General features: G+C 37.9%; 1 protein-coding gene across 3 annotated transcripts; it reads right to left on the minus strand.

The window, feature by feature from the left end:
- Nucleotides 1-220: 220 nt before the first annotated feature.
- LOC142142907 (T-box transcription factor T-like) lies at nt 221-11,139 on the minus strand. 3 transcript variants are annotated; one of them, XM_075200685.1, is made up of 8 exons: nt 10,934-11,139; nt 8,894-9,158; nt 7,369-7,503; nt 5,687-5,748; nt 5,480-5,545; nt 5,162-5,335; nt 3,391-3,519; nt 221-485 (listed from the first exon to the last, which is right to left on the minus strand). In XM_075200685.1, exons 1-8 carry the CDS (start codon nt 11,137-11,139, stop codon nt 221-223), a joined length of 1,302 nt encoding a protein of 433 aa, XP_075056786.1. The 3 variants fall into 3 exon arrangements, with proteins under 3 accessions (XP_075056786.1, XP_075056785.1, XP_075056788.1); XM_075200684.1 differs by having other exon boundaries at nt 5,162-5,338; XM_075200687.1 differs by lacking the exon at nt 5,162-5,335 and having other exon boundaries at nt 3,391-3,523; nt 5,484-5,545.
- Between the last annotated feature and the right edge of the window lie 15,312 nt (nt 11,140-26,451).

A 26,451-nucleotide genomic window follows, 5' to 3' on the forward strand; every position in this document is an offset into this window, starting at 1 on the left:
AATGCATATCAAAATATCATATTTTTTTCAGAAATAAAGTTTGCATAATATACATTATAGAGTATTGTATGGACCAAGATTTGGCATGTAAAAAACAAAATCCCTTTTCAGCAATTGCTTTAAAAGTTGATTGTCTGTTACAGTTAGTAAATGTTGACAAGTGCCAACAATCCTTTTGTAAATTCCTCAAATGTCTTTATGTCTTTACAATTTTTTTTTATTACAACGAAGGTGGCGTCACAGGTGCCCATGATGGTGCCAGTCTGTCATGTCCTGAGACGTCATATTGGTTGTCGTCTAGGTCTGTGTTTCCACTTTCATATAAAGGAGATCCCATAGAGGGTGAGGGAACTATTTGATTGTATGGTGTATAATGAGCAGTAGAACTTCTTATGTATGGAGATCCCAGACCATTGGCAATCCCTCCTGCTTGCGACAATGGTGCAATTGTGCTGTTACTCACAGACCATAAACTTGGATACTGACTGCAAAATATAGTGAAAATAGTTATTTCTGTCCATGAACAAAAAAAACAGGCAAACAAATTTGAAAAAATAGAAACAGGTACCAAAAGTTATATAATTTCTAAATTTTTATAAAATGTCCATATTATTTAGAGTTAGACAGTTGAGACATTTTTTGTGAATAGCGTCAGTATTAATGTTGTTTAACAACAGCAGGATTGTATAATTCAGCATATTTAAAAGTGAGGAAAATATGTTAAAAGAAATAAAGAAATCAACCACACACACAGGAAAATATGTAGTGTTCAAAGCAAGAGTTTGAAAGACTAATCATTGTCTTGCACAATGGCAATCTTATATTCTTTCACAAAGAATATAAAAAATGTGAACTGAGGGAATGTGAAAACAAACAGTCAAAATCATTTTAAATAAGGCTGGGTAAACAATGTAGGTTTTTTTCCCCCTATTACAGAGCCAATCACAAGATAAACAACCGTTTGGCCCGATATCGTAGTGTGTATACTCCATTGATGAATGATTATCATTCCAAAGCACATTGTTTCGTTTCATTTGATTTTATAAAAAGACTAAAAATCTCGTTCAACGATGGAACAATGCTGTTCCAATCCTGCAGTGTGTGAACACTCATGACTAGATTTCCATAGAGTTTACAGAGTCATGGGGGTAAATGTATCAAGCTCTGAATTTCCAGCGGGTTTGAAAAGTGGAGACGTTGCCTATAGAAACCAATTAGATTCTAGCTATCATGTTGTAGAATGCACTAAATAAAAGATAACTAGAATATGCAAACCTACAGAATGTTCTGTGGACATGGTGAGGCTAATGTATAGGGCATGCTTTAGGACTTAGAATATTTTGTGCCTATATTACTATTGTTTATTTGCAGTTGTAAAAATATGACATATATGAAAACAGTAAACGTATAGGCTTTAATGCATAGCTGCCGACTCTGCAAAGCTTGCCGGATTGGTCCTAGGTTTCAATGACTTGGCCCTAGGAACTTGTACTTCTTCGAAATGTCCCTATTAGTCAATATTGCAAAGAAGAATTCCTATTATTGAGTGAAAAACTCAACAATTATGATGAGCTTAGGAGCACCCTTGAAAGTATTGGAAATGTGTGTACACAATGTAAATAGTTAATTAGATACACATAAAAAGATTACTTATAAAAAGGCACAATTGGATTAATATAATTAGTGGCATGGATCAGGTCTGTGCTGTATATTTTCAAATAGACAAATGGACAATCCCTATCTGTTACAATATATTTCATACAATCAGGTAAACTGTACATATAGAATTTAAAGGGGAGCCAAAAAAAGCAGATGGTCCGTAATCCTCCTCCTATCCCATCCTCCAGTGGAGGTGAGAAAATTAGAGCATTTTCCTCAAGAATTAACAAGCTGGTAAAAATGAAAGACTATCATAGCGATACTAACTTCTGTAAATGAAGTCCACACAGTGGTGTACTAGAAAAGGTTTTTTTGGGTCATAGTCTGAGTTCTATGGCAGTAAATCCTTCAATAACAAATAGCTTCCTATAAGTTACAATACACTTACTGTTTATTAAATTGTGAAATATGGGGCTTGATATAAATTCAAAACTGATACATAGTGTATAATAAAATACTGATTATTCAAAAAGATAAGCCAATGTGAAAAACACTGTGGCATGTGGGTCGCTGGCTTCAGCAATTTCTAAGGATCCAAACTGTTTTAATTCACATTTGAGACCACTTGACATTCTATCTTGTGGACTTAAAGATGTAGGTAATATAAGACTATTATAATGATCCTATATATTTGGCCTGCCCGTTATTTCCTAGTAAGAATAATTATTACTTCCAAATATACAGTACTGCAAATACATATTTTTGAAAGTGTGGTACAGTATTCCATTTAGTAACCTACAAAATTACATTTGGCAATTTAAACATTGTGACCTGGACATTTGTAGTAGAAGGATGGATATAATGATGTATAATTTGTAAATCTATACAGAGCACATTTAAATGCATCAAGCTGTGGCTTTGAAAAGTGGAGATGTTGTCTATAGCAACCAATCAGATTCTAGCTATCATTTATTTAGAGCATTCTAGCATAGCTAGAATTGAATAGGTTGCTATAGACAACATCTCCACTTTTTGCTAGAAATTCGCAGCTTGATACATTTACCCCCATGGTACTTTGTGGGTACTGTATACTTTTTCTCTTGGATGAAGAGTGATATAATGCATAAGCTGTTGCTCTCAGCCATATACCAATATGGGAAACCAGCCATTTTCATTTCTCAAACAAACAAACAAACATTAGTGCCAGCTGAACAGACAGTAATCAGGTCTCATCTTGTATTTTTTAATGGGGCAAATGTTATACCTACCACTTGGGGGAGAAGCATTTTTCTAGGTGCACTTTGCCCAAATAATAATAATAATAATAATAATAATAATAATAAAAAGAAAACTTAAAGGCTAACGTGGAAACATGCAGATGGTTTTATAGTGCTAGGAGGTTGAGCTTTGATGTGACATGTGACATCTCAGATTTTTTTCCCAAAGGCACACTTCTAGTTTGTGGAGGTGTCTTCTGAGAGCAGAGAGTAGACATATATATTTTAGTGTGCTGGACAGGTGATCTAGACACACCAGTGCAAAACTGAGTGATTTGTGGTGGACATCCAGTGGGCTTCATAAATGAGGACCATCAAGTTTGTTTTCAGTATTTTACTACTGAATTTCCACAAAAAAAGGAAAGACAAGACTTCTTCAAATATATATTTATATTATTGGCCTAGGTATGTATTTTAACAATGTTGGCAAATGATATTGTTTTTAATTTAATGTACAGCGATTTAGACTGTTTAGCGTCATTACATTATATTACTGTAAAATATCAATACGTACCAAGAGCTAGTTGGAGCACCGCTTGTGTGATTTATTGACAACATTCCAGTGTGCGTTTGCATCTGTAAACCAGGCCAGTGTTCATTTGACTGGAATACGGGCAGACATGCAGATGAATTCTCTGTGTAACTTGCTGCAAGAAATGAATTTTAAAACAGTTTAAAAAAACAGCCCCTTTGAACTCCTGCCATTTTTATTGTTGTTGTTTTGTGTGAAAAACTATCACACACAGTATTGGTGATTTATGATGATTGCAAAGCTAAAGTACCATTTTGTTTTTCTTGGTCTTTCATATAAAAAAAAGAATTTTGGGGGGAAAAGTCCAAAAAAGGAAAGAAGAGGCATTATGAGCACTCCGGCCTATGTTGATATGTATGAATTAATTAAAACATAACCTTTATTGAGAAATTTAAAAAAAGAAATGAATTCCAAGTCGAAAAGATAGTGAAATATAAACATACTTACACAAATAAACATATAAGGTGAAAATTGTCATCCACACAAAGACAAACGTGTATTAAAATGTAAGTGCCCTTTGAGTGGGAACTGTAAATATATCAAATCAGTGACTGCTAGAACATTATTGGAGGACATCTCCTGAACTCCAGAGGTATAATCTCTGCAGTAACATAATACCATGTTTGTAAATCAGCACACTCGCTGCTGCAAAATTAATTGAAAAGATATTTTGCGTTACAGAGGTATCACCTCTACAATAACATAGTAGCGTATTTGCAGACCTGCACATAAATGGACGTGACCGTGTATTGCCTCACAAGAAAATTGTTGCCACTGGATACAAATATAAATTGTTTGTGTATGTATTTTTATATTTCACTATTTTTTCATCCTGGAGTTAATTTCTTTTTTTTTTAATTTCTCAATAAAGGTTATGTTTTAATTGATTCATACATATCAACATAGACCGGAGTGCTCATAATCTCTCTTCTTTCCTTTTTTGGACTTTTCCCCCAAAATTTCTTTCTGAGTTAATTATTAGTATGAAGCACCCCCTCACTTAGAATGTAATTATTTCATTTATTGTCAAGAGGAAGGTCTATTTTCTCTAGTGTGGAGCCAACTCCCTAATTGTTCTTTCATATAAAAAGCAGATATTAAATCACAAATGCTGACAACAACTCTTGTACACCAGCTTGGATTTCATTTCTGTACCCTCCTTGGCCATGTTGTTGTGCTGTCCCATCTTTGCCATCCACTTTTCATCATCATAGAGCTTTAATATCTAACTCCACTACATCCATATGAATAAACAAAATTTTAAATTACGGAAAAGGTAAAAAAAATGTGTCAGTTCCGACTAGAGCACTATCTGTGTGAAGTGTGAATGTACTGTTAACTTCAATGGGACAGAGAGAATTCTCTGTACAGTGCTGCTTAATTTGGTGGCACTATGTAAACAGTAATAAATAACCATGCGACCTGGGCCAATTGTACAAAATAAAAGGAGGGAGCAAAATATATAAAAAATAATATTATATAAAAAAGAACCAGTCAAGGGTTGGTAGCCTTTGCCCAAATTCATGATGAGTCATGGAAAACACATACTGCCTAATTTTCTATTTGAATTGTCTTTCAAGTCATCATTTTAAAACACAGCATATCTGTGCCGTGTTCATATGCTCATGTCAACTTCACAATCAGATTTTCCCCATACTGTTTACACTGACTAACAAGCTACTGTTTATGGTTTATATATCCAAAAACTTTAATTTCTAGACAATAAACTTTTAAATGCCATCCAAATTGATACGTACGTGGAGAGTTGTTCCTATGGACATAGGGGCTAGGATAGGGTGATGCTCTGTGATTTCTTAAGTTAGTATATCTTTCACAGCCATGGGATGAGGGAAGGGATAAAGGTGATCCAAACTGAGAATGGTGGTTGGCAGAAGAACACAGTGAACTGGATCCAGGAATCAGCCAGCTGCTCACTTAAATAAAAAGTGTGATACAAGTTAATTTTTCTTTGATGCCATCAGATTGTGGATCTAGTTCTGCAGAACATGAGCATTTTATTTTTTGTTTTACAAACCACAATCTTATAAAATAACTTTTATTATATAACCACTTACATTGTGTGTACCCAGATTGCTGATTGCTGTCTACTTCATCCATGAAGTCTTTGTGATCACTCCTATTAATTCCAAAATAATAATAATTCTATAATTTGAGGCTGATGTATAGAAAACATACAGAAATTGAAAATAGTAACAGCTAGTAGCAAAAAAACATGAAAGAAGAAAACAAACATGTAGGTGTTTTAATAAAGTCTTACCTTTCTTTTGCATCAAGGAAGGCCTTGGCAAAGGGATTGTGCTTAATTTTAAGAGCAGTAATCTGAAACAAAATCAGCAATTCTAGTAAATTATGAAATAATGGCAAGAATATTAATCCTTTTTTACATTGCAAGTTAAAAGTAAATTTAAAAAAAGCAGAGATTATATTTTTGGTTTTGCTGTGCAGTTATCCATAAAGAGGCTCATTAACTATCTGCTGATTATGTTACATTTTAGATTAATTTTGCAGAAGCACTTAAATTCTTATTTTTCATATGCTCAATCTTTCCTCTACTATGTAACTTTTAACTTATTCTCTCTAAATACTTTCTATAAAGGCAGTACTCAATAAGTACGAAGAAGCAAGGGGGTGGAAGGTCGCATTGATTGTATACCAGAGTCAAGTGCTATATTCTGTTCAACTAGTGTTGATCAAAGCAAAAAATATCTCAGCTAGGATGTTAAAAAAAGATTACTATTATGTATCCAATCACTCAACTGTTCGGGTAAAGCAGGGTGGATCATATAATAATGTAAATAATAAAAACACTTTTGTGGAGACATTCCTGCTGAATCTAATGTGAGTGTTACCATATATTTAAGGGAGGTTTTCTGTAAGTCACTTGGTAATGCAAAATCAAGAATTTTACAATAAATTTCATTGATTTCATTTAACCTTCTTACAGATCTACCATTTCCATGACAACACAGCTTGTAAGAACGGGATTCGCTTTGGTCCTATGAGAATATATTACAAAAAATAAAACTAAAAGTACAGAGAGCAACAGAGTAGTAATGAATGGCTCTCTCAACTGAAACTAAATCAATATTGTTATGGAGATATTTCTATTCTATTTTAGTTTGTTTACTAAGAGAAGAGAACACTCACATGTGGATTTTCATAGGTAGGTGAGAATTTAGAGGTGTAGCTCATAAACTATTTCATCAAGCTGAAAAACAGTGAGTAATGTCATGCCTAGGGCTATCATGTGTCCTGGGTTTCACAGAACAGTCCCTGTTTTTTCTCCTCCACAAAACATTTTAACACACAAGGCTTCATTTCCCGAAGTTCAGACTCCTGATGCACCCAAATTAACATGAAAAGTGGGAATACATTCTTAGGGCTAATGTAGGAGGTATGGAGATTATATGTGTGTCTCAATTTATAATTTTATAATTATGGGATACCTAGGCCTTTTCCTAATATGTCTGTAAATCTATGACTAGACATTTTAAAGCATATTTGACACTTCAGAAACACCTCTTGATTCATTTTAATGGGAGGAAAAAATAAAACAGTCCATCTGAGTGTAGCTTAGAAGACAATATATTTGAATATAAAAAGGGAAACATTTTAATTCAGTGAGGTAGCAAATTTACTAATCAAACAAGCTTTTAAACTGAAAAGAGAGATATTCAAACAAACATTTCAATAGTTTCAGAGAGAGCAACTTGGTCCTTGCCGATGCAAAGGAATAAAAAGTCTGATTGAACAATAAATAATTATTTGAAGTTTTAAAAATCCCATTGTGGATTTTTGGGAAATTATAGGTTCCCTTTAAATGATTTATTTGTAAGGGGCAAAAGGAATTAGTTTTTCTCTCACCCATGTGTATATAAAACTCTTCATTGTATGATTTACTTTTCAAAACAGAAATAATAAATTCAATGCGGTCCATACCTCTTCATTTTGGTATGCTGTCACAGCTATAAATTGCGTTTCTGGGAATGAATGACTTGTGATCATTTTTTGTGGTCCCCCGACACGTACTATATGGATCCTTGGTTCATACTTATGCAATGAATTCAACATAATCTGAAATGTAAAATGAATACAAAAAAATACAAAATAAATACAAAAAAATCATAATCATTGTGCTATACATAATATTTTACTTTTACAACAGACAGTAAAATTAATTCTGAATTCTAATTAACTTTTCCTGAATTATTTCCATAATTGCAATCATGCAATTAGCACAATCCCAAAAATGTACCTCAATATTTCATTACCTAGAAGTTCCAAGTATAGGGATATTCCATATATATATATACACTGTTCTATTTAAATAAGTAATGGTGTGCACTGATATATCCATTGCAAACTGGATCTAAATCAAGAATACAGCAATTATTCCTATATCTATTTTGCATGGATGTATAACTATTGCTTTGCATAGTAGACCCAATTCTATTATCTCACACATTTAACAGGGTCCTTCTACCTGCATGGAAATCTGTGGTGTCACATGACATCATGGGGATTTCCTTTTACAAATGCAAAGGTGCCCACAGTGCTTTCTTAGGGCATAGTATTTAATGATTGGGGGCCAGGAAGCACGTTATATGGTCTCTGGTCCTACTACCAGTCAGACATTAACCCCTGGGGTACAGACCTGAAAGTAGTTATGGCAGCAAGCAATTATACTCAGGTGCAATTTATAAACAGCACTGGGGGATGAAGCCTATGTCTGATGTATATACACAATCAACATGAGTGAATATGTTAATTGACAGATTTGTTGAGCACACACACTTTTAAAACTGCTGTATTTACTAGACTGTAAAAAGGCAAAGGTGTTTAAATGTAATTTACATTTTAGCTATTGTGAGAGAGACTAATAATAAAACGTAGAGTATATACTAATGGAACATAACTAAAACAAGTGAAAAAAAGATAGCAAAAGCTCAAAAAAACAGTGATAATCCACTCCCTAACTCCCACTAGCAGTCACTACAGAGAGATACCAAGAAAACTTAGGGTATGGAGTAACTTAGCCATACAGAAGTTCACTGTAGGAAACAAAAAATATTTTTCCAAGTAGATGTGCAGAATTACAAATTTTATTTTTGAATGGTTTACAAATCAATATATGAGCAATTTGCTCATCTCTACTGATTTACTAAAGGTGGAAGATTTTTAAACACAGCAGGTTCATATTTCCTTTTCAGCCTTGGTATATTTGTAAAGCACGAGTGCATGCATGTGTATTTTCCAATGGAGCGCCTGGTTACACACAATCAGAGTTATTTATGTGTCTATATAAACCTATGGCTGCTTTTGTTGCTTTTCAGTCTTTAGTTTTGGCCCACTTATAAAGACAGTATTAACATATAGTTTTTACATGCATTTTTTTTTATAATTAATTTTAATTACTTACAATTCAAATATTTCATTACTTTATTTATATAAGATAAAATGTTACCTGTCCTTCCCCGTTCATTTTATTGGTGAGTTTGACCTTGCTGAAGGAAACAGGTGCTTTCATCCAATGGGCTCCAAAGTTGGGCGAGTCTGGGTGAATATAAACACAGCTCGGAGCCTGAGGCTCTGGTTTCCCTCCTGGTACCCACTCCCCATTCACGTACTTCCACCGATTGCTATCAGCGGTCACAAAATCCATCAAGAAAGAGTACATTGCATTTGGGTCTAGACCGGTGACACTTATTTTTAACACAGGAAACATTCTCCTAAAGTAAAATAATAATAATAAATATTATTTGCTGCAAAAATAAAGCTTTAGCTTGATAATCTAAAACACTGCCAATAATAATATGATAATGGCACATGACTGAAGAAGGAAAGATGAGCATTATGGATATCATTTGCTTATATAATGATGAAACATTGTTTCTCCAGACTAATGCAGGGCACATATATGTGGGCACATATTGAAACACATGTCAGTATTTTTTATGAAAATATAGCATCCTGCACATGAATAAATTGGATGAAAATTAGGTGGAAAATGTCAAGTTTTATTTAAATAAAATGTCTTTAATGCAGAACTACATTGAAAGATTTAGCATTTTTTAGGATTAGGTGCAAAGATGCTTCCCATTACAAATATAGGAACATTTTATGAAACTTGTACTATGTCCTTCTTAAGCTCAGTTACTTTCACTCAGGTTAATGCATAGGTACTTTAGTTTTAACAAAGACCAACAAAGGAAACAAGACTACATACATCACCAATAAAAATGCAAATCATTACACAGTGGGTTTTTGGGGATATATTGAACACCTCCAAAACATGCATAATTTATGGTGTTTTTATCTTGCAAGAAGCCACCTTAAGCACAAAAAGTAGTGACAATGTCTGCACTATTTCCCTCTTACTATATATGTGTACAGTAAAAGCGCATTTAAATATGCTAGAACTTATGTGCAAAGTACAGCAAATCAGAAAAAAATTGTTACTGTCTGGTGTAAGTTAGAAAATTAAAGCATGTGCTACTGTGCTTTAGAGAAAGCTCCATTGGGACAAGGACTGAGGTGAGAGATTAAATATTTTCTATAAAGTACTGCGTAATAGGTATATGATAGATAAAAAATTAATTTCAGAGCACTTTGCTCATAACACATTCCATTTAGAAAGCAGTGTGACTAAATCTTGCAGTAAACTGATCTGAAGGAGCCCAAATTGCAAATCAAATGGGAAGATCAATAGTAGAGCATTTTGTATCAGGCAAAAGGGGTCAGGTTGGATGGTCTGAAATAGCCGAGACAATGATACTAGCTGCACTGAATTTTACATCTATCATACTGCCTCGCTTATTGTAACTCTGGGGTAAGTCTGGAAGCAAAAACGGCAAAGTGGTAATTATTGTTTCTAATGTTGCCCGTGTAATAAATTGGCATCAGTTTTGGAACTATGTACCCTTTCATAAATAAAGTCATGAGACACAAGTAGTTTTTGCTAAGAAGCAAGTACAACTGAATTTATTTACAGTTCAAATGTTGCATTTACAATGGACTGTATTTTTTTTTTTTTAAAAATACATTCTAAATCCAGGAAATTCTAAATAAACATTTCCTACAGTCTTTTAAAATAATGCTATTACATGTAAATCTCTATTTGCACAATTCTACTATATTTTTTACTTCTAATCACCATTGCCAAAACATGTGGTTTTGTAATAAGAACTAATATACTTTCATTTTAGTTTCCATCTATTAGGCCCATGTCACTATTGCCAAGGTAACAGGTAGCAACAGTGAATGTCATGGGTGACAGAGGTCACTTGGTTCTCCAGACAGTTTACATATCTTAAAACTAATTTAACTATTTCCAATAAACATTATACACATGCAAGATATTTTAATATGGACATTTTTGGAGAAATTACATAAAAGTCGGAATGGATTTTAATCATCAGGACCATCCAAGAGTATAGTGAACACTAAATATATCATTATTTTGCATGCATGTCGATAAATTGTATATGTAATAAATAACACTTACCTGCCATTTTTGGTGACTATCATTTCATTTGTTAGTTCTTTGAATCGTATCCACAAGTCAGATTCATCCAGAGTAACTTTAAGTTCCCTTTCTGTAGGGTCACCTTTTTCACTGCCAGCCTGCAGTTCATTCTCTACAGCATTAAAGAGGTGATCCATTCTACATGGTATGCTCTTACCACAGCTTTCAGTTCCAGTGGCACTCATGTCTATGTAATTTCAAATTGTAGTGCCTGTTTGAGACCTGAGTACATTGAAGTCTGCTGAAGTTCTAAACATGTTGACTGAGATCCCACTTAGGACAACGATTGCTTTTCATACATTGTCCTGATTGGTGAATGTTTCCTTTTGATCTTGATCAAGCCCGTCTCTGATTGGTGAATGACTGCCCGACCAGGATTTTAGCCACTTCTCACGTAGATTGCCCAGCAGATTAAGTGAGAGTATATGTAAATATCTAAATGTTTGCACCTACTTGGAAGACCACAGGTGCCATGAGGAAGAGGTGTGTCACAGACTCTCATAACTTGCTTTCAGTTTAATAGCCTTCATTAGGAATTAACACCCAGCAGAATTAAAATTTCAAATCTAGTGCTTAAAAAGCAGAGGTGTCTAGGTGAATGTTCTCTTGTCACACTTGGGTGATGTTTTATAGGGAAAAGAGGCTGCAGGAAATAATTTCCTTCCTTTTTCCTTAATTAATCAAAAAGGAAAACTACAATCAGCCATGTAAAATATTCTGGCAACCAAAATACTTTGGTCACCTTAATTGAATTCACTCCATGTTCTAACAAATGTGTAAATTCATACAATAAAGCACTCTCTCTTTTTGGAATATCTTTAATCTCTCATTACATTACTCACTAGGTCATGATTTTTATTATTGACTTCGATAGGCACAGGTGAATTCAAATCTTATATTTGCTTGTCTGGTTACTAGCACGTGATTATCCCATGCAGGAAGATTCTCCGAGAAATAGTTGAAAAAGCTTTGAATCTAAATTGGGGTGGGGGATCTAATCATTTCAATCTATCTATCTATCTATCTATCTATCTATCTATCTATCTATCTATTTATCTATCTATCTATATATGAGGAAACTACACACTTGTGCACCAAGATTCAAATTTACAGAAGATTGCACAGTCATGGCCAAACATTTTGAAAATGTATAAAATGCCGTTTATTATATATATTATTTGATTCTTTTTGCAGCAGCTTGGATAGCAGTTAAATACCTTTCCATGAGAACCTCAGGCTGCAAGAGGAAAGGTGACAATGGACAGGAAATAGATCAATTGTTTCTTTACGAACAATACAACTCTCTTTACACAGGAGCACGATGTCCCACTAATAATTTATTGAATAGATGAACAGGGAAAGTTGCTTCACTATTTGACTAATTGCACTTTTTATGTTTGTTTAAGTGACTTTTTCATGTTCAGCTTTATTTAAGATGTATTAGCAGTGGTAAAATCCAGGAGCTTTGTAATATATATATTTTACATAAGAAAAGCACTTTGTTATTTTAATTGTTTAAATTATTTACAGAACATCCTAAAATAGACTTTTGTGTATGTGTGCTCTAGTCTATGCACAGGAATAGAGAGACTCAGTGACAGATAACAGTACCTGTGTACCTGCGGGGTGTGGGTGAAAACCTGAACACCGGAATGATTTGGCTCCCTGCAGTGCCCTCTTCTGCTTGGTGTCTTGAGTGAAGCTTGTTTAGTTTTCTCTCCCTATATAGTGCATTCTGTTCTGCTACACAGAATAACTATTCCACATGTCATATTGCATATATATTGTAAGGTGTGCATGTGTGAACACACACACACACATATATATGTACACATAATATATTTATTTATATTTCTGTATATCATAGCTATATAATCTAGTTATCCGTTCTACCTGCCTGAATGTATGTTGGAATAGAGCACTGGGTGCATTACCTATCCATTCTGGATGCCGGAACGGAGCTCCGAGGACCTTAGCTATCCATTCCGGCTGTCGGAATGGAGCTCCAAGGGACCTTAACAATCCATTACGTTTGCCGGAATGTGGGTCTGAGTACATTAAGCATACATTTCGGATGCCAGTATGGGGCTCTGAGTACATTAATCATCCATTCCGGCACCCGGAATGGATGATTAATATAAACAAAACCTTATTCCAACACCCGGAATGGATCTCTAAGATACTCAGACATCTATTCCTATTCCGGCACCCGGAATGGATGGCTTAGGTACTGAGACATCCATTTCAGCACCCATAATGGATGGCTAAGGTGCTCAGAGCCTCATTCCGGCAGCTGGAATGGATGGTTAGGGTACTCTGAGCCCCATTCCGGCACTTGGAATAGTTTTCTAAAATACTTAGAGCCCAATTCTGGCAGTCGGGATGAATGACTAAGGTACTCATACATTCATTCCAGCAGCCGTAATGGATCATTAAGGTCCTCGGAGCTCCATTTCAGCATCTGGAATGGATGGGTAATGCACTCAGCGCTCCATTCCGACAAACACATTCAGGCAGGTAGAATAGATAACTAGAATATATAGCTATGATATACAGAAATATATAAAAACATATTGTATGTATATATATATATATATATATGTATATATATATATATATATATATATATATATAAATATATATATACATACATGCAAAGAAAACACAGCAAGTTTCACTCAAGACACCAAGCAGCAGAGGGCGCTGTAGTAAGCTGACTTATTCCGGTGTTCCCGAACTCCTGCAGGTCCGGCTTTTATCTATTCCCCTTTGTAGTGCTTTCATCCCCTCAAATAGGCCTATTTATGGGGATGATAGCACTACAAAGGGGAATAAGTATGGGCATGGTCTTTAATTACCTAAAGCCCATGCAAAGCAATAAAATAGGTACACTGGTACAGTGTACCTATTTAATTGACTTGCATGGGCTTTGGGTAATTAATCTCTTCCACAGAGTTCAGGAAACTAAGCCAAAAGCTATTAATCAATCATTTCGGAAACCTTTGTTGATTCTAGACTAGAGATGTTCACTGACACCCATGTTCTGGTTTTGGTTTTGGATCTGGATTAACTTTGTATTTTGGTTTTGGAATTGGTTTTGGATCCCAATATTTTTATAAAATCCCGATTTGTTTTTTTTTTATAAGATCACATATTTTTCCTTTTTTCCCTTCTACATTATTATTAAAATCAATAACACTATTTTCATTCATTTGCAGTCAATTTTGACAGCCTCACAGATCCCATTATTATTTACATACACTTTCAAACAAAGACTGCAGCAGTTCTTGCAAGTGATAAGAAGAAGGCCATTGTCATGCCTGGGCATAAGACCAAACAATCCACCTCTTATATGTGGAATTATTTTTACACAAATTCTGACAACAGTTGTCTAGCCAGTTGGAGCATTGTAAAGCCACAGTCAGTAGAGGTAGGGACCTTAACCATCTAGGAACCTCATCCATGTTACGCCATTTGAAGCGAGTTCATGGAAATCTTTTGTGAAAATCAGATACTTATGCTAAAAAATAACAACAAGCAGTCCAGCATCAGCTACCTCCTTTCTCTCAGCTAGATCCCAGCACCTGCAATCTACACTCCAAACACCTTCATCATCAATATCCTCACAATTGGAGTTAATCCTGCATCCAAGTTTCTAAGGCGAGATGACTCCTCCCCTATCCAGGACTCCTCAGAAGAATTCTTGAGCGTTAGGCTCAATTCTGCTGCTCATGCTGCTGGTGATGGATCTTCAACCCAGAAGCAGACCAAGAAGACTGCTAGTAGTTTACAACAATTGGCTGTTAAACAATCCTTTGTAAGAGGAAGCAAGTATGAAAGCTGTCACCCAGTTGCAAAGTGGATCACAGACGCCATGGTGACTATGCTAGTATTAGATCTGCATCCAATATCCACTATTAATGCAGCTGGTTTTAGACAGTTACTTGAGGTCTTCTATCCCTATTACCAAATTCCATCACAACACTATTTTACTAGAAAAGCTATTCCTCACCTCTACCAGAAGGTTCGTAAAAATGTAATTATAGGGCTGCTAAATGCCATTCTACTCAATGTACACGTAACCACAGATAAGTGGATAAGCGGAAATGGGCAAACTAAAGATTATATGACTGTGACAGCCCACTGTGTTGGTGATTTGCCTTCACCAGCAGGGACGGCAGCAGCATGTACCCAAGAACGTTGCATTTTCAGAGGCAGGCTACTCTGTGTATAACAGCTTCACTAAGAAGCATATTATTATTATTATTAGTGTTATTATTATTATTATCGTAGATTTGTAAGGCATCACAGTGCTCCACAGTGCCATACAGTAGAGAAGACAAGGACATACAGAAAACAAGACATACGTAAAAAACAAGAACAGACATGGCAGACAAGATGAATGGAGACATGAAAACAAAGGGTATGGAGGACCCTGCTCATTAGAGAGTTCACATTCTAAAGGGAAGAGGGCACAGCTGAAACAAGAGGAGCGAGTGTGTCTCAGAGTGGGGATTGGGATAGTTGTGAGGGTGCATTAGTGTGAATAGTGTTATCAAGGATAAGGTCACCTCTAAAAAAGAGATGGGTTTTCAAAGAGCATCTAAAGATTTGAAGGCTGTGGGAAAGTCTGATTGAGCGTGGTAGGGAATTCCATGAGTGGGGAGCAGCACGGGAGAAGTCTTGAAGGCTGGAGTGAGAGCTGGTTATCAGAGACGAGACAAAGCGCGGGTCAGAAGTAATACCACTGACAACCTGTTTGAAAAACTAAGGGATGTCATTGCAACATGGCTTACCCTGCTTGGACTCTCCTGAGGATATGTGATTTCTGGTAACGCCACCAATAATGTTAGAGCATTACAGCGGGGATAATTCCATCACATTCCTTGTTTTGCAAACACAATCAACTTGGTGGTACAGAACTTTTTAAAAAATGACAATGACATGCAGAAGATGTTGTCTGCGTCTCAAAATATTTAGTGTCATTTTCTGGATTCTGCAACAGCATGTAGAAGAATGCAGCAGCTGCAAGAAGGATAGACTTTAGGGGGAATGTACTTTAGTCCAGCGCAGTGGAGAATACTTTTCGTGTTGTGCAAGGTGCTGAAACCACTCGAAGTAGTCACCTGTCAAGAGATTGCAGACACTGTTAGCTTGAGTCAAGTGATTCCCCTAATTAGACTTTTTGAAAAGCAGATAGAGAAATTGAAGGAGGAAATGAAACAAAGCAATTCTGCTAATTATGTTGAAATTGTAGATTAAGTACTTTATTTGCTACGCCAGGATCCAAGAGTTATCAACATCTTTAAATCAGATCATTACATTCTGTGCTTGATCCTAGGTTTAAGAGCTATGTATATTCTTTCTTTCCAACTGACCCAGATCTCAAGAGATGCAATGAGCTTCTGTGAGCAAGCTGACAGCTCAAGTGATACATGACACAATGACGTCTCCTCCTTTAGTTTCTCTGGAAATTGCTGCTAGGAAAAAACTTAACTTTCCCAAGACACCCAGTGGTGATGCAGATGAGTCTGCACAACATTTTGACATTTGGTCTGGTCTAAGAGAATTTCCCAAAAATCATGACATTTCTTCCGTAAAATGAACTACAAATTCCATGAGGAAGGCCATTACCAACAATTACAAGTACACAGACTTCTGTGATGGTGGATTCCAGCGGGAATTAAATAGTATTGTTTGAGAATGATGTACACACTGATGAGGGTGAAAATGATGACAGTGTATATTGCAGGTGCTGAAATCTAGTTGAGAGAAGGGAACAAGCTGATGCTGCTATGCTTGGTAAAATTTGGAGTAGAATAGCATGTTGGAAATTTTATGTTTTTCTACAGTAAACTTTCACCTCTATTAGAGAGGTGTTTTTTTTTATTTAAAAAGGTACAAGCTTTTTATTTACATTTTTGTTTCCCTGACTTAAAACCACTATGCACTTGAACATAAGCTTTAGCACATGAGGTAGAGGGATTAGTATCATCATGACTGAGACTGGAGAGTGACAAGAACAATACCACCCCTCTTGTTTCTGTATGACCTATGGCACAGTAGAATGTCACTGGACATTTAGACCAAGCCTGCCAGCCCTATTATTTCTATTTCAGCAATGACAATTAGCAATGGAGCTCTCCTGTTTGTTTTTTACCTATATAACACAGTACAATGTGACTGCAGATGTAGAAGACCAACCCTGCCAGCCCTATTATTTATATTTCAGCAATGACAGTTAGCAATGAAGCAATGGAGCTCTCCTCTTTGTGTTTTACCTATATAACACAGTACAATGTGACTGCAGATTTAGAAGACCAAACCTGTCAGACCTATTATTTCTGTTTCAGCAATGACAATTAGCAATGGAACTCTCCTCTTTGTATGTTACATATATAACACAGTACAATGTGACTGCAGATTTAGAAGACCAAGCCTGCCAGACCTATTATTTCTATTTCAGCAATGACAATTAGCAATGGAGCAATGGAGCTCTCCTGAATGTCACTGGAGACTTTGCAGAACACTGTTACCCCTCCTCTTCATTTTCTACCTATGATGCTGCCCAACTGCACTAGAGACTGCCAAGAACCGTGGTATCCCTTCTGTGTCCCACTGTGAAATGGCAAAGGATAATTATAGAATCAAAAGCTTGCGAGATAAGAGATCCGATGATGTAATGATGACATTTTGCCTCTTTTTCAATTCCAAGGGCGCGATAGCACCGAGCCAGCTCGGTACTCGGATCTGCTACGTTCTGGTGTGTTCAGTTCTCAGGGAACCAAACCTGAGCATTTCTATTCTAGACAGAAAATTCTCATTGAAAACGTAAAAAAGAATGTTCCCTTATCCCAGATTAATTTCATGAATAGGGGTCAGAAAAAAAAGTTCAAACTGTTCCATGAAAGACTTTGCCTCAATCTACTGTGGAATTTGGTGTTAAGTGTTCCTTGTGTCACCATTTCAACTGACCGATTTAGGCGGAACTGTCCTGCCATCCCACCAGTTAGTACTTTTGTCTTGACTCCTGGGGAGTTGGAAGGTATGTCCCTACCTTCCATGATGCAAAGGTACTTGATGCAAATGTACAAATATATGGCCAAATTCATTAAGGAAAGTAAAGTAGTACGTTTTATCGTGGACAATCATGTTACAATGCAAGGGGTTAGTTACAAGGCAAATTAGTTTATTATTTAGCACATAAAGAACATATTGGCTGCTTTTTCATGTAGCACACAAATACTTGCTAGCTTTAATTTTACACTGAAATTTAAAGTTGATCTAGGACATGCCTTATCCCAACTATAAAGCTGCCATTACATGTTAAATTTACATCCCCCCTCCAAAGCAACATGGTTTTGCCAAGGTCAGGGGCGGCTGGGCCAGACAAAAGTTTTTTCCCTATAGTCTCTAATTGGTGGCTGAACCCTCCCCGAGACCAGCCACCTTCTCTCATTGGCCGCGGATCCTTACTATCTGTCCCTTCTCCCTCCCTTTCACTATGTGTGCATATCTATTGGTGTCACATGGGACGAGCACCACGTGACAGGTGTTGTTCCATGTGTGAAGAGGTGAAGAGACTGCACAACACGCGCGAGTCAGGCAAGTGGGGGAGTGGGGGGCAGTATGTTAATAGTGTGTGTGTCAGTATACTAAATAATGTCTGTGAGGGGGGCCAGTATATAAATGTAGTTTGTGTGAGGGGGACCAGTATATGAAAAGTAGCGTGTGTGTGAAGGGGGCCATTATATGAATGTAGTTTGTTTGAGGGAGGCCGGTATATGAATGTAGTGTGTGTAAGGAGGACCAGTATATGAATTTAATGTGTGTGAGGGGGGCAGTATATGAATGTGATGTGTGTGAGGGGGGTCAGTATATCAATTAAGTGTGGTTGAGGGGGATCAGTATATGAATGTAGTGTGTGTGTGAGGGGGGCCAATATATGACTGTAGTGTTTGTGAGGGGGGCCAGTATATGAATGTAGTGTACGTGATGGGCCAGTAAATGCATGTAGTGTAGTGTGTGTGAGGGAGGGTGGTCTTGATATAATGTGGGAGGTAGGCTATTCATTTAATTTAGGAGTGCAGGTGGGGGTTAATTATTGGGTGTTATTTTATTTGTGGGGTGATGGTGAGGCAATTTAAGATAATAGTGGGGCCTATGAATTTAAGATGGGGAAATTGGACCTTTAATTTAATGCTTTGGTGGTTTGGGAGCTATTAATTGATTGTGGGGCTGCATGGGGAAAAGGAAGTGTATTTATTAAATATGATTATGAATTATTTAATGCCTGGGATTGTTGTTGAAAATAGTTTTATCTATAAAACAAATGCTATTTAAATTATTGCTGGGGCTGTGGAGGGTGGAAAATAGGCTTATTTATTAAATGTGTATGCTATTAATTTAAAGTCTGGGCTAGTTGAAGGGAAACAGATCTATTTAGCAAATGTGAATACTGTAATTTTAATGTTGGGGCTGGAAGGAGGCCTAATTATAAAATGTGGATGCTATTTTGATTTAACAGCGGGGCAGGTTGGAGTTTTCTAAATTTCATGTACCCATATTTTTCCATATAGGGCCCCCAACATTCCAGGATCCAGACAAGCAGCAACTGATCTAGGACACCACAAACCATAGGTGCTGAAAGTGAAAAGAACAGGTAGGAGACAGCGGGAAGTCTGTGAAGGACTTACCTGGGTGCGATGCATCCAGGGGGTCCCTTGGGGCTCCGCTGGTGTATCTGGTGGCACCATCAGGAACGACCGGGACTGTGAGCCAATCCGGGCTTCCCATTCTTTCATTTCAATCTTGGCGCCGTGGCAAGCCAATCGGGGCTCACTGCAACAACACAGTAATGTCATTTGACATCGACGCACTGGCATCTATTTAAGGCATCGGCGCCATGGTTTGCAGTCGTCAGCGGAGGTTGAGCTGAATGGACGTTGCAAGACCGGAGCAAAGAAAAGAGAAGAAGAAGACGTGTCAAGCAACAGTAACCACTTTAGAAAGAAGAGACAAGGCAGAAAAGAAGAAAGAAGCCGGCGAACGGAAAACGTAGGCAGAGAGCCCTAGTCAGGGCTGAGAGCTTGAGAGGGATCAAGCACAGAAGACAGCGTCAGAGCTTTGAGGATGGTGGCGGCTGGGGGATTCCTGGAGAAGACCCCTGAAAACTTCAGTAGAAGGTAGGACTCTATTGGGCGACTCCTCTCCCGAGCCCTCGTCCGTATTCCTTAGCACATTTCTTTAATAAAGTCTTTCCCTCTTTCTTTCATCAGGCATTAGCCCTGTGACACTGGAGCAGTAGTTTTGGGCACAAGGCCCGTGCAGCATCAAGCATTAGGCCTGTGGCACCAGAGGAGTAGCTTCGAGCACAAGGCCCGTGCAGCATCAGGCATTAGGCCTGTGGCACCAGGTTGAACAGAAGGCTCCTATTCTAGTTCTCTACACTAAGCCTACTAGTTAGTTAGGTGCAAGGCCCATCTCTTTGTCAGGACACCAGTCCTTATAGAGTCCAGAGTTGTGGGTAGATAATCTCTGTTTATTCTGTAGGGTTTCAGGTCAGGTTTAGTGTCTGGTATTGTTCAGTCCATCCTTAGTATTAGATCTGTATTATTGAAGTGTTGTGATCACTGACGTCAGTGATCAGATGTGCGATGCACCGGGCAGGCGGACGTTGAAAAAACAGAGGCGGCACCCTGCCGCCGCTGCACTTCTTCTCCCACTTCTCTCCGCTGACTAGATTTTCAAATCTAGTCAGCGGCAGCGGCGCCCTGCAGGTCCCGGCGCCCTAGGCAACTGCCTAAGGTTGCCTAATGGGAGCGCCGGGCCTGGATATAGTTTTTGAGGGATACAATCATGGTGGGTTGGGGCTGCTTTCAATTTTGTGCAATGAGTGACTTAGCTGCTGAGATATAGAAGACTAGTTTTTCCTACAATACCTTAGAAATGTTCAGCGGTAGAAAACATAGTAGAAAGATCCAGCGTACTTTTTTGGATGGGTGCTTACAACATGGCATTGAAAAGAGTAAGTACCTTGTCTCAAAAACTAGAAATTCATGGACGGATCCACCATTGTGTTCTTAACTTTGAAAGTCACCACTGACACAAAAAAAGGTACATAAGACATTGGAAGAGTGGAGACACTTCTTTGGGGACAGGGGCATTCACACTACCATGATTTGGACACCCTGAAATCTTGGGTGTAAGGAGGCAGGTGATGTCAGTGTGATCTCAGTTTAAATCTGCTAGGGAGACTAGGTAGCTAAGATAGTGATTTTGACCCCAGTACAAGGGCTCCGTATGTCCAAGGGGCAGGGCTTCACATAGCAGCAAAGATTTGATGCAAACTGAGCTGGAATCATTTTTGGAAGCTGCAACTGCAAAGATGACAGCCCTAAGGTTGACATTAAAATGTTGTAACGTAGCATTATTTGAATTGTTGATACTAGTGTTTACAGGTAGTTAAACACAGCTGTATTAAAAATTAGTTTTTTTAATCTTTGAAAGTTTTACCTGCCCCAAAGAAGATGTACAAAGGGCATTAGAAGATTGGTACCTCATATTGCGGGTAAGGGCATGCCCATCACCATGAATGTGACCCCATAAAGTTTTTGTTACAGGTAGGCAATCGCAGTGTGATTTTTTTTTTCTTCTATGTAGCTAGGGAGATTTTAGAACCAGTGGGATATTGACAGTGGATGAAATCCCAGGAATAATTATCTATGTTTAAGTGACTAGGCTTCATGCTATAGCAAGAACTTCCCAGTCTCAACTATTATAACTTTATTGTTCACCCTGTGAACTCCATGCTACTGGATTAAACTGCCTCACTCCCCTAACTGATGCATGTATTCCTGGTGTGTTTAGTTTGCTTACTTGTGTTTGCTCCACTTACCAGTGCAATACTTTACCTACTTGTGTGCTAGCTTTGTCTACATTGACTCAACCTACCATTGCTCTGACTCCACCTGCCATTGTGTGTTATCGATGCCTACCATCAGTGTGGCTAGGGCTAACGATGTGCTCACCCATCTTACTTTTGAGTCGACTCTGTGTACCGTTGATTTGGTCCTACAAGAGGCCACTTTCAGAATTTTTTTCCAGGTTACTTTAAGTTCCCAATTTGTTCCTGATGTTTACTTTATGAAATGATCACTCTATGATTATTTAAAGACACTGGAAAAAGGAGCCACATTTTGTAGCTAATGAATGAGCGTTCCATTCTACCCTACATACAAATAGCTGCACTCCCTACTGATTATTGTTAAGAATATAAGAATATGTAATATTAGATTTCTATATGATATCAATTGTCCAAAGCTAGTGTCCTCCTACCCCACATTTTCAATTCACAATCTGCATTTACACACCATTTACTGGTAGTGGGACTAAGGGAGATACAAGAGAGGTAGAGGAAGTATCCTATCTGTTTCTTCTGTACACTCCATATCAGTCACCAGGCTCTTCCCATAGAACGCAAAACAAAATGCCTGGCTGCATCTATCACCTGCTATCCAGGGGACCGGACAACCTCAAGTTCTCAAAGCATAATCAATTTTTAACATATGAAAGGTATGCAAACCGTTCAATATTTAGTGACAGTTTTGGCAAACCACTGCTTTTTAGACCAAAAAATAAAAAAAATGCATACAGTTTGAACTGTCTTTCCTGTCAGAACTGAAAAACTAAATAATTAATTAAAGATAATGGGCCTGATTCAACACAGAACGAACATTATTAAAAAATGCACGTACATCTGGCATACACGTCTGTATTCGACAAGGAGCAGATCTGAAGATATGTTTGTTGATGAATACGGATCTAGGTCTGCTCTGCTCTAACAGACAATAACACTGAAGAATACGTCCAATACATATTTGGAATATAAAGTCAGAAAAGAGCGCACAGAAATAAATTCAAATAATTCAATTAATGTCACCTGTTAATATTAATAATCATAATAATAATTACTATAATAATACAGTCATCAATAATAAAACATTAAAAAAATGTAAATTTCCCTCCATAAAATAAATGCATCATGATGTTATTAATGTCCACTGTACATAAAATTAATTTTAACAGTTGCTCATGATTGCAAACACATGTTCTAGCATGCATACACAGCCGTTATCACTAGTAATTGGCACTTATACCAGACCTATAGCTGCTGTATGTGGTACAACAGGAAAAGATGTATCTTTAACATGCCCAGAGCTTGAATCAGATGCTGTTGCGTGCCCCCGAGCATACGCCATCCTCTCTTTTCGTCCCTCAAAATGTAGGCTGTAGTAAGGGTCCTTTGTGCTCAAAGATGAATTGGATGTGGCTATGCTCTCTGACAAATGATTTGTTTTTGGGCAAGTGTGATCTTGCACAAAATATGGCACATTTCAGCATTTATGTGCCTTAATGAATCAGGCCCAAAATGTCCCCCTACTTCCACCCTGTTAGAGCCTATACTACTTAGCATTGGGCTTAGTTCTCTGGCAGAAAACATGAGTAGCACTGGGCCACTCCTGGATTTGACCTCATAATCCATTGATTGAATATTGTACTAGAAGTTGTAGTACCAATATTCTATCAATGAATGAGAAACCCATATAGAGTAATATGTGATGCTGCCGACCTTGCATGGACTGCATAGGCTGCCTGCACCGCGTTCGCCACTGGACCAATAGTTTCCCTCCCTCCACAACGTACCTTTGTGGGAGTAAATGCTGCCTCTCAGTGTCTTCTGCTTGATGGTCTTATGCTCCATTGCTGCTTGGCTGGATTCTGGAATGTAGGGGGTACTGTTTGAAAAAGTGATAGTTATTATTCACCTTCTAAAAAGTTGAGCAGTGAGTGAAGACTCTAGGCCTCCCTCCACACATCTAGACAAACATTAAATCAGTATCTTTTTTTGTTTAATAAACAGGCCTACTTCCACCCAATCAGCTCCAGAATTTAATTAATAGCATTTAGGTGTAATGTCTATTTTCCTCCATATAGCCCCGACATTAAATTAATAGCACCCATGATTAATAATTAGTTCTCCTTCCCCCTAACCAGCCTAACCAGCCTGACATTAAATTAAAAGCCTCCTTCTCCCAAACCAACCCCCTACAATAAGTTAATAACATCCCCATTTAATAAACAAATATAACCCCACTATCAGCCCAGACATTAAATGAATAACCTCCACATTTAACAAACAGACCGATTTCACCCCTTATCAGCCCCAACATTAAAATATTAATATTTCCATGTAATACAAATGTCTATTTCCCCACCAGCCCCACAATCAAATTATGGGTTACAACTTTCCTCACATTTAATAGAGATTATTATTGAAAATGAATATTTTACTGATTTATTTTTAATATTACTTATGTGTAAATAGTATCCATCATACTATAAAAAATCCCCCCTTCTCACCAGTCCCCTCTTCCCACCAGCCTCCTCTTATCACCAGCCCCCGCCCCCTCGTCTCCAGTACCCTCTTGTCTCCAGCCCTGTCTTGTGTCTAGCCCCCACTTGTCTCAAGCCCCCTTTCTCACCAGCCTCCTTTTCCCACCAGCCCCCTCTTGTCTCAAGCCCTCCTTCTCATCAGCCCCCTCTTCTCATCAGCCCCCCACTTGTCTCCAGCCCCCCTTGTCTCCAGCCCCCCTTCTCATCAACCCCCTCTTGTCATCAGCCTCCCTCTTGTCTCCAGCCCCTTCTTGTCTTCAACCCCCTCTAGTCTATCTTCAGCCCCCCTTGTCATCAGCCCCCTCTTGTAATCAGCCCCCCTTCTCACCAACCTCCTCTTGTTTTTACCCCCCTCTTGTCTCCATCCCACCCCTGTAATTTAATTACCTGAGCACTCCGGGGCTTCTTTTTTTTTTTCTTTCTGTGTCTTCTTTCTGTAACTTCTTACTGCTTCTTCTTGTTGCATCCGTTGTGGCTCCTCTTGTCTCCTGTGTTCTGGCAGCGTCCTGACGTCATTTTTTCATTCCAGGACGCTGAGGTGAGCAAAGAGCCGATGCACTGGCTCTCTGTTAATAGTGTAGTTGTAACAGGTAGGCGGGTGTTCCACCCCCCCACCCTTTCTAGCCAGGTGGCCCAAAATGTAATGAGGATGAGCGGCCCAAGGGGCACATGCCCCCTGGCCCAGCCCATCCCTGGGCCTTCCTATCAAATAGTTTCTACTGTTTTTTACCTCTCACCATTGAACTCTTCCAGAACTAAAGTGATCGTTGCTCACCAATCCTTATCACAGAACTATAAATTGCTTATTAAAATATTCATCTGATAAGCAGCAATGAGCACCAATCTGATGTAGAAGCTTTAGTAGGTCAAATCCACACACACAGTGAGTTGTGTGTGGTTGGCAGAATTTTGTATTGATGAATATTCTAAAATATAAATATACTGACAGAAAGCAGAGTGCTGCTAATTGTAAAAATGACAATTAATCATGGTCTCCTACCATTGAGTAGTTTGTTCATCAGAGTGACAATCTCTAAGGTGTAAATACAGCTGTATTTTCATTTGTTGGAAACTGCAAACAACTGTCTGATTATACCAACCTCCTGTAATTTAGTCTGGAAGCATACCCTGCTAACACTAGACATAAGGTCTCATTGCTAAGCACATAAAAAGAAAATTAACGGTACACACAGCAGTTACATTACAGTCTTGAGGAGATCATGTCGTGGAGTGTGCTATTTACTCAGAAAAGCAGTGTTAAGTAAATTAGACTACAATACCTATAGCTGTTTGGACTTTTTTTGGCAAGGGGTTCTGCTATTGCAGCAAACATCATCATTGCCATCATCAACATTTATTTCTATAGCACCAGCAAATTCTGTAGCTCTTTACAATTGGGAACAAACATAGTAATAAAACAATACTGGGTAATTCAGACAGACAGAGAGGTAAGAAGGCCCTGCTCGCAAGCTTGCAATCTATGGTATAATGGGAGTTTAATGCATGAGGTTAAGTGCTTTATATAGCATATTGGTCCAGCCAGAAGGCAAAGGTAAAAAGTACTTAGCGAGCTATATGATCCAGTCACAAAGAGTGGTAATAGGCTAACCTAGGAAGGTTGTAAGGGGGTTGAGGATTTTTATAAGCTTGTCTGAAGAGGTCTGTTTTCAGAGACCACTTGAAGGGTTGAAGATGGAGGAAAGTCTTATTTAGCAAGGGAGGGAACTCCACGAAGTGGGTGCAGCCCGAAAAAAAGTCCTGTAACCAGGAACGGGAGCATATAATGAGAGTAGATGAAAGGTTCAGATCTTGTGCAGAACGAAGGTACAAAGTTGGTGATATTTTGAGACAAGTGAGGAGATGTATTTTGGTGGAGTTTTGTTGATAGACTTGTATGTTATTAGATGCATTTTATATTGGATTCGTTGAAAAACAGGCAACCAATGTAAAAACTGAAAAAGTGGCTCAACAGATGAAGAACGATTTGCAAGGAAAATAAATCTAGCCACTGCATGCAAAATAGACTTGAGGGGTGAGAGTCT

The sequence above is a fragment of the Mixophyes fleayi genome, chromosome 3, assembly GCF_038048845.1.
Source record: "Mixophyes fleayi isolate aMixFle1 chromosome 3, aMixFle1.hap1, whole genome shotgun sequence".
NCBI lineage: Eukaryota > Metazoa > Chordata > Amphibia > Anura > Limnodynastidae > Mixophyes > Mixophyes fleayi.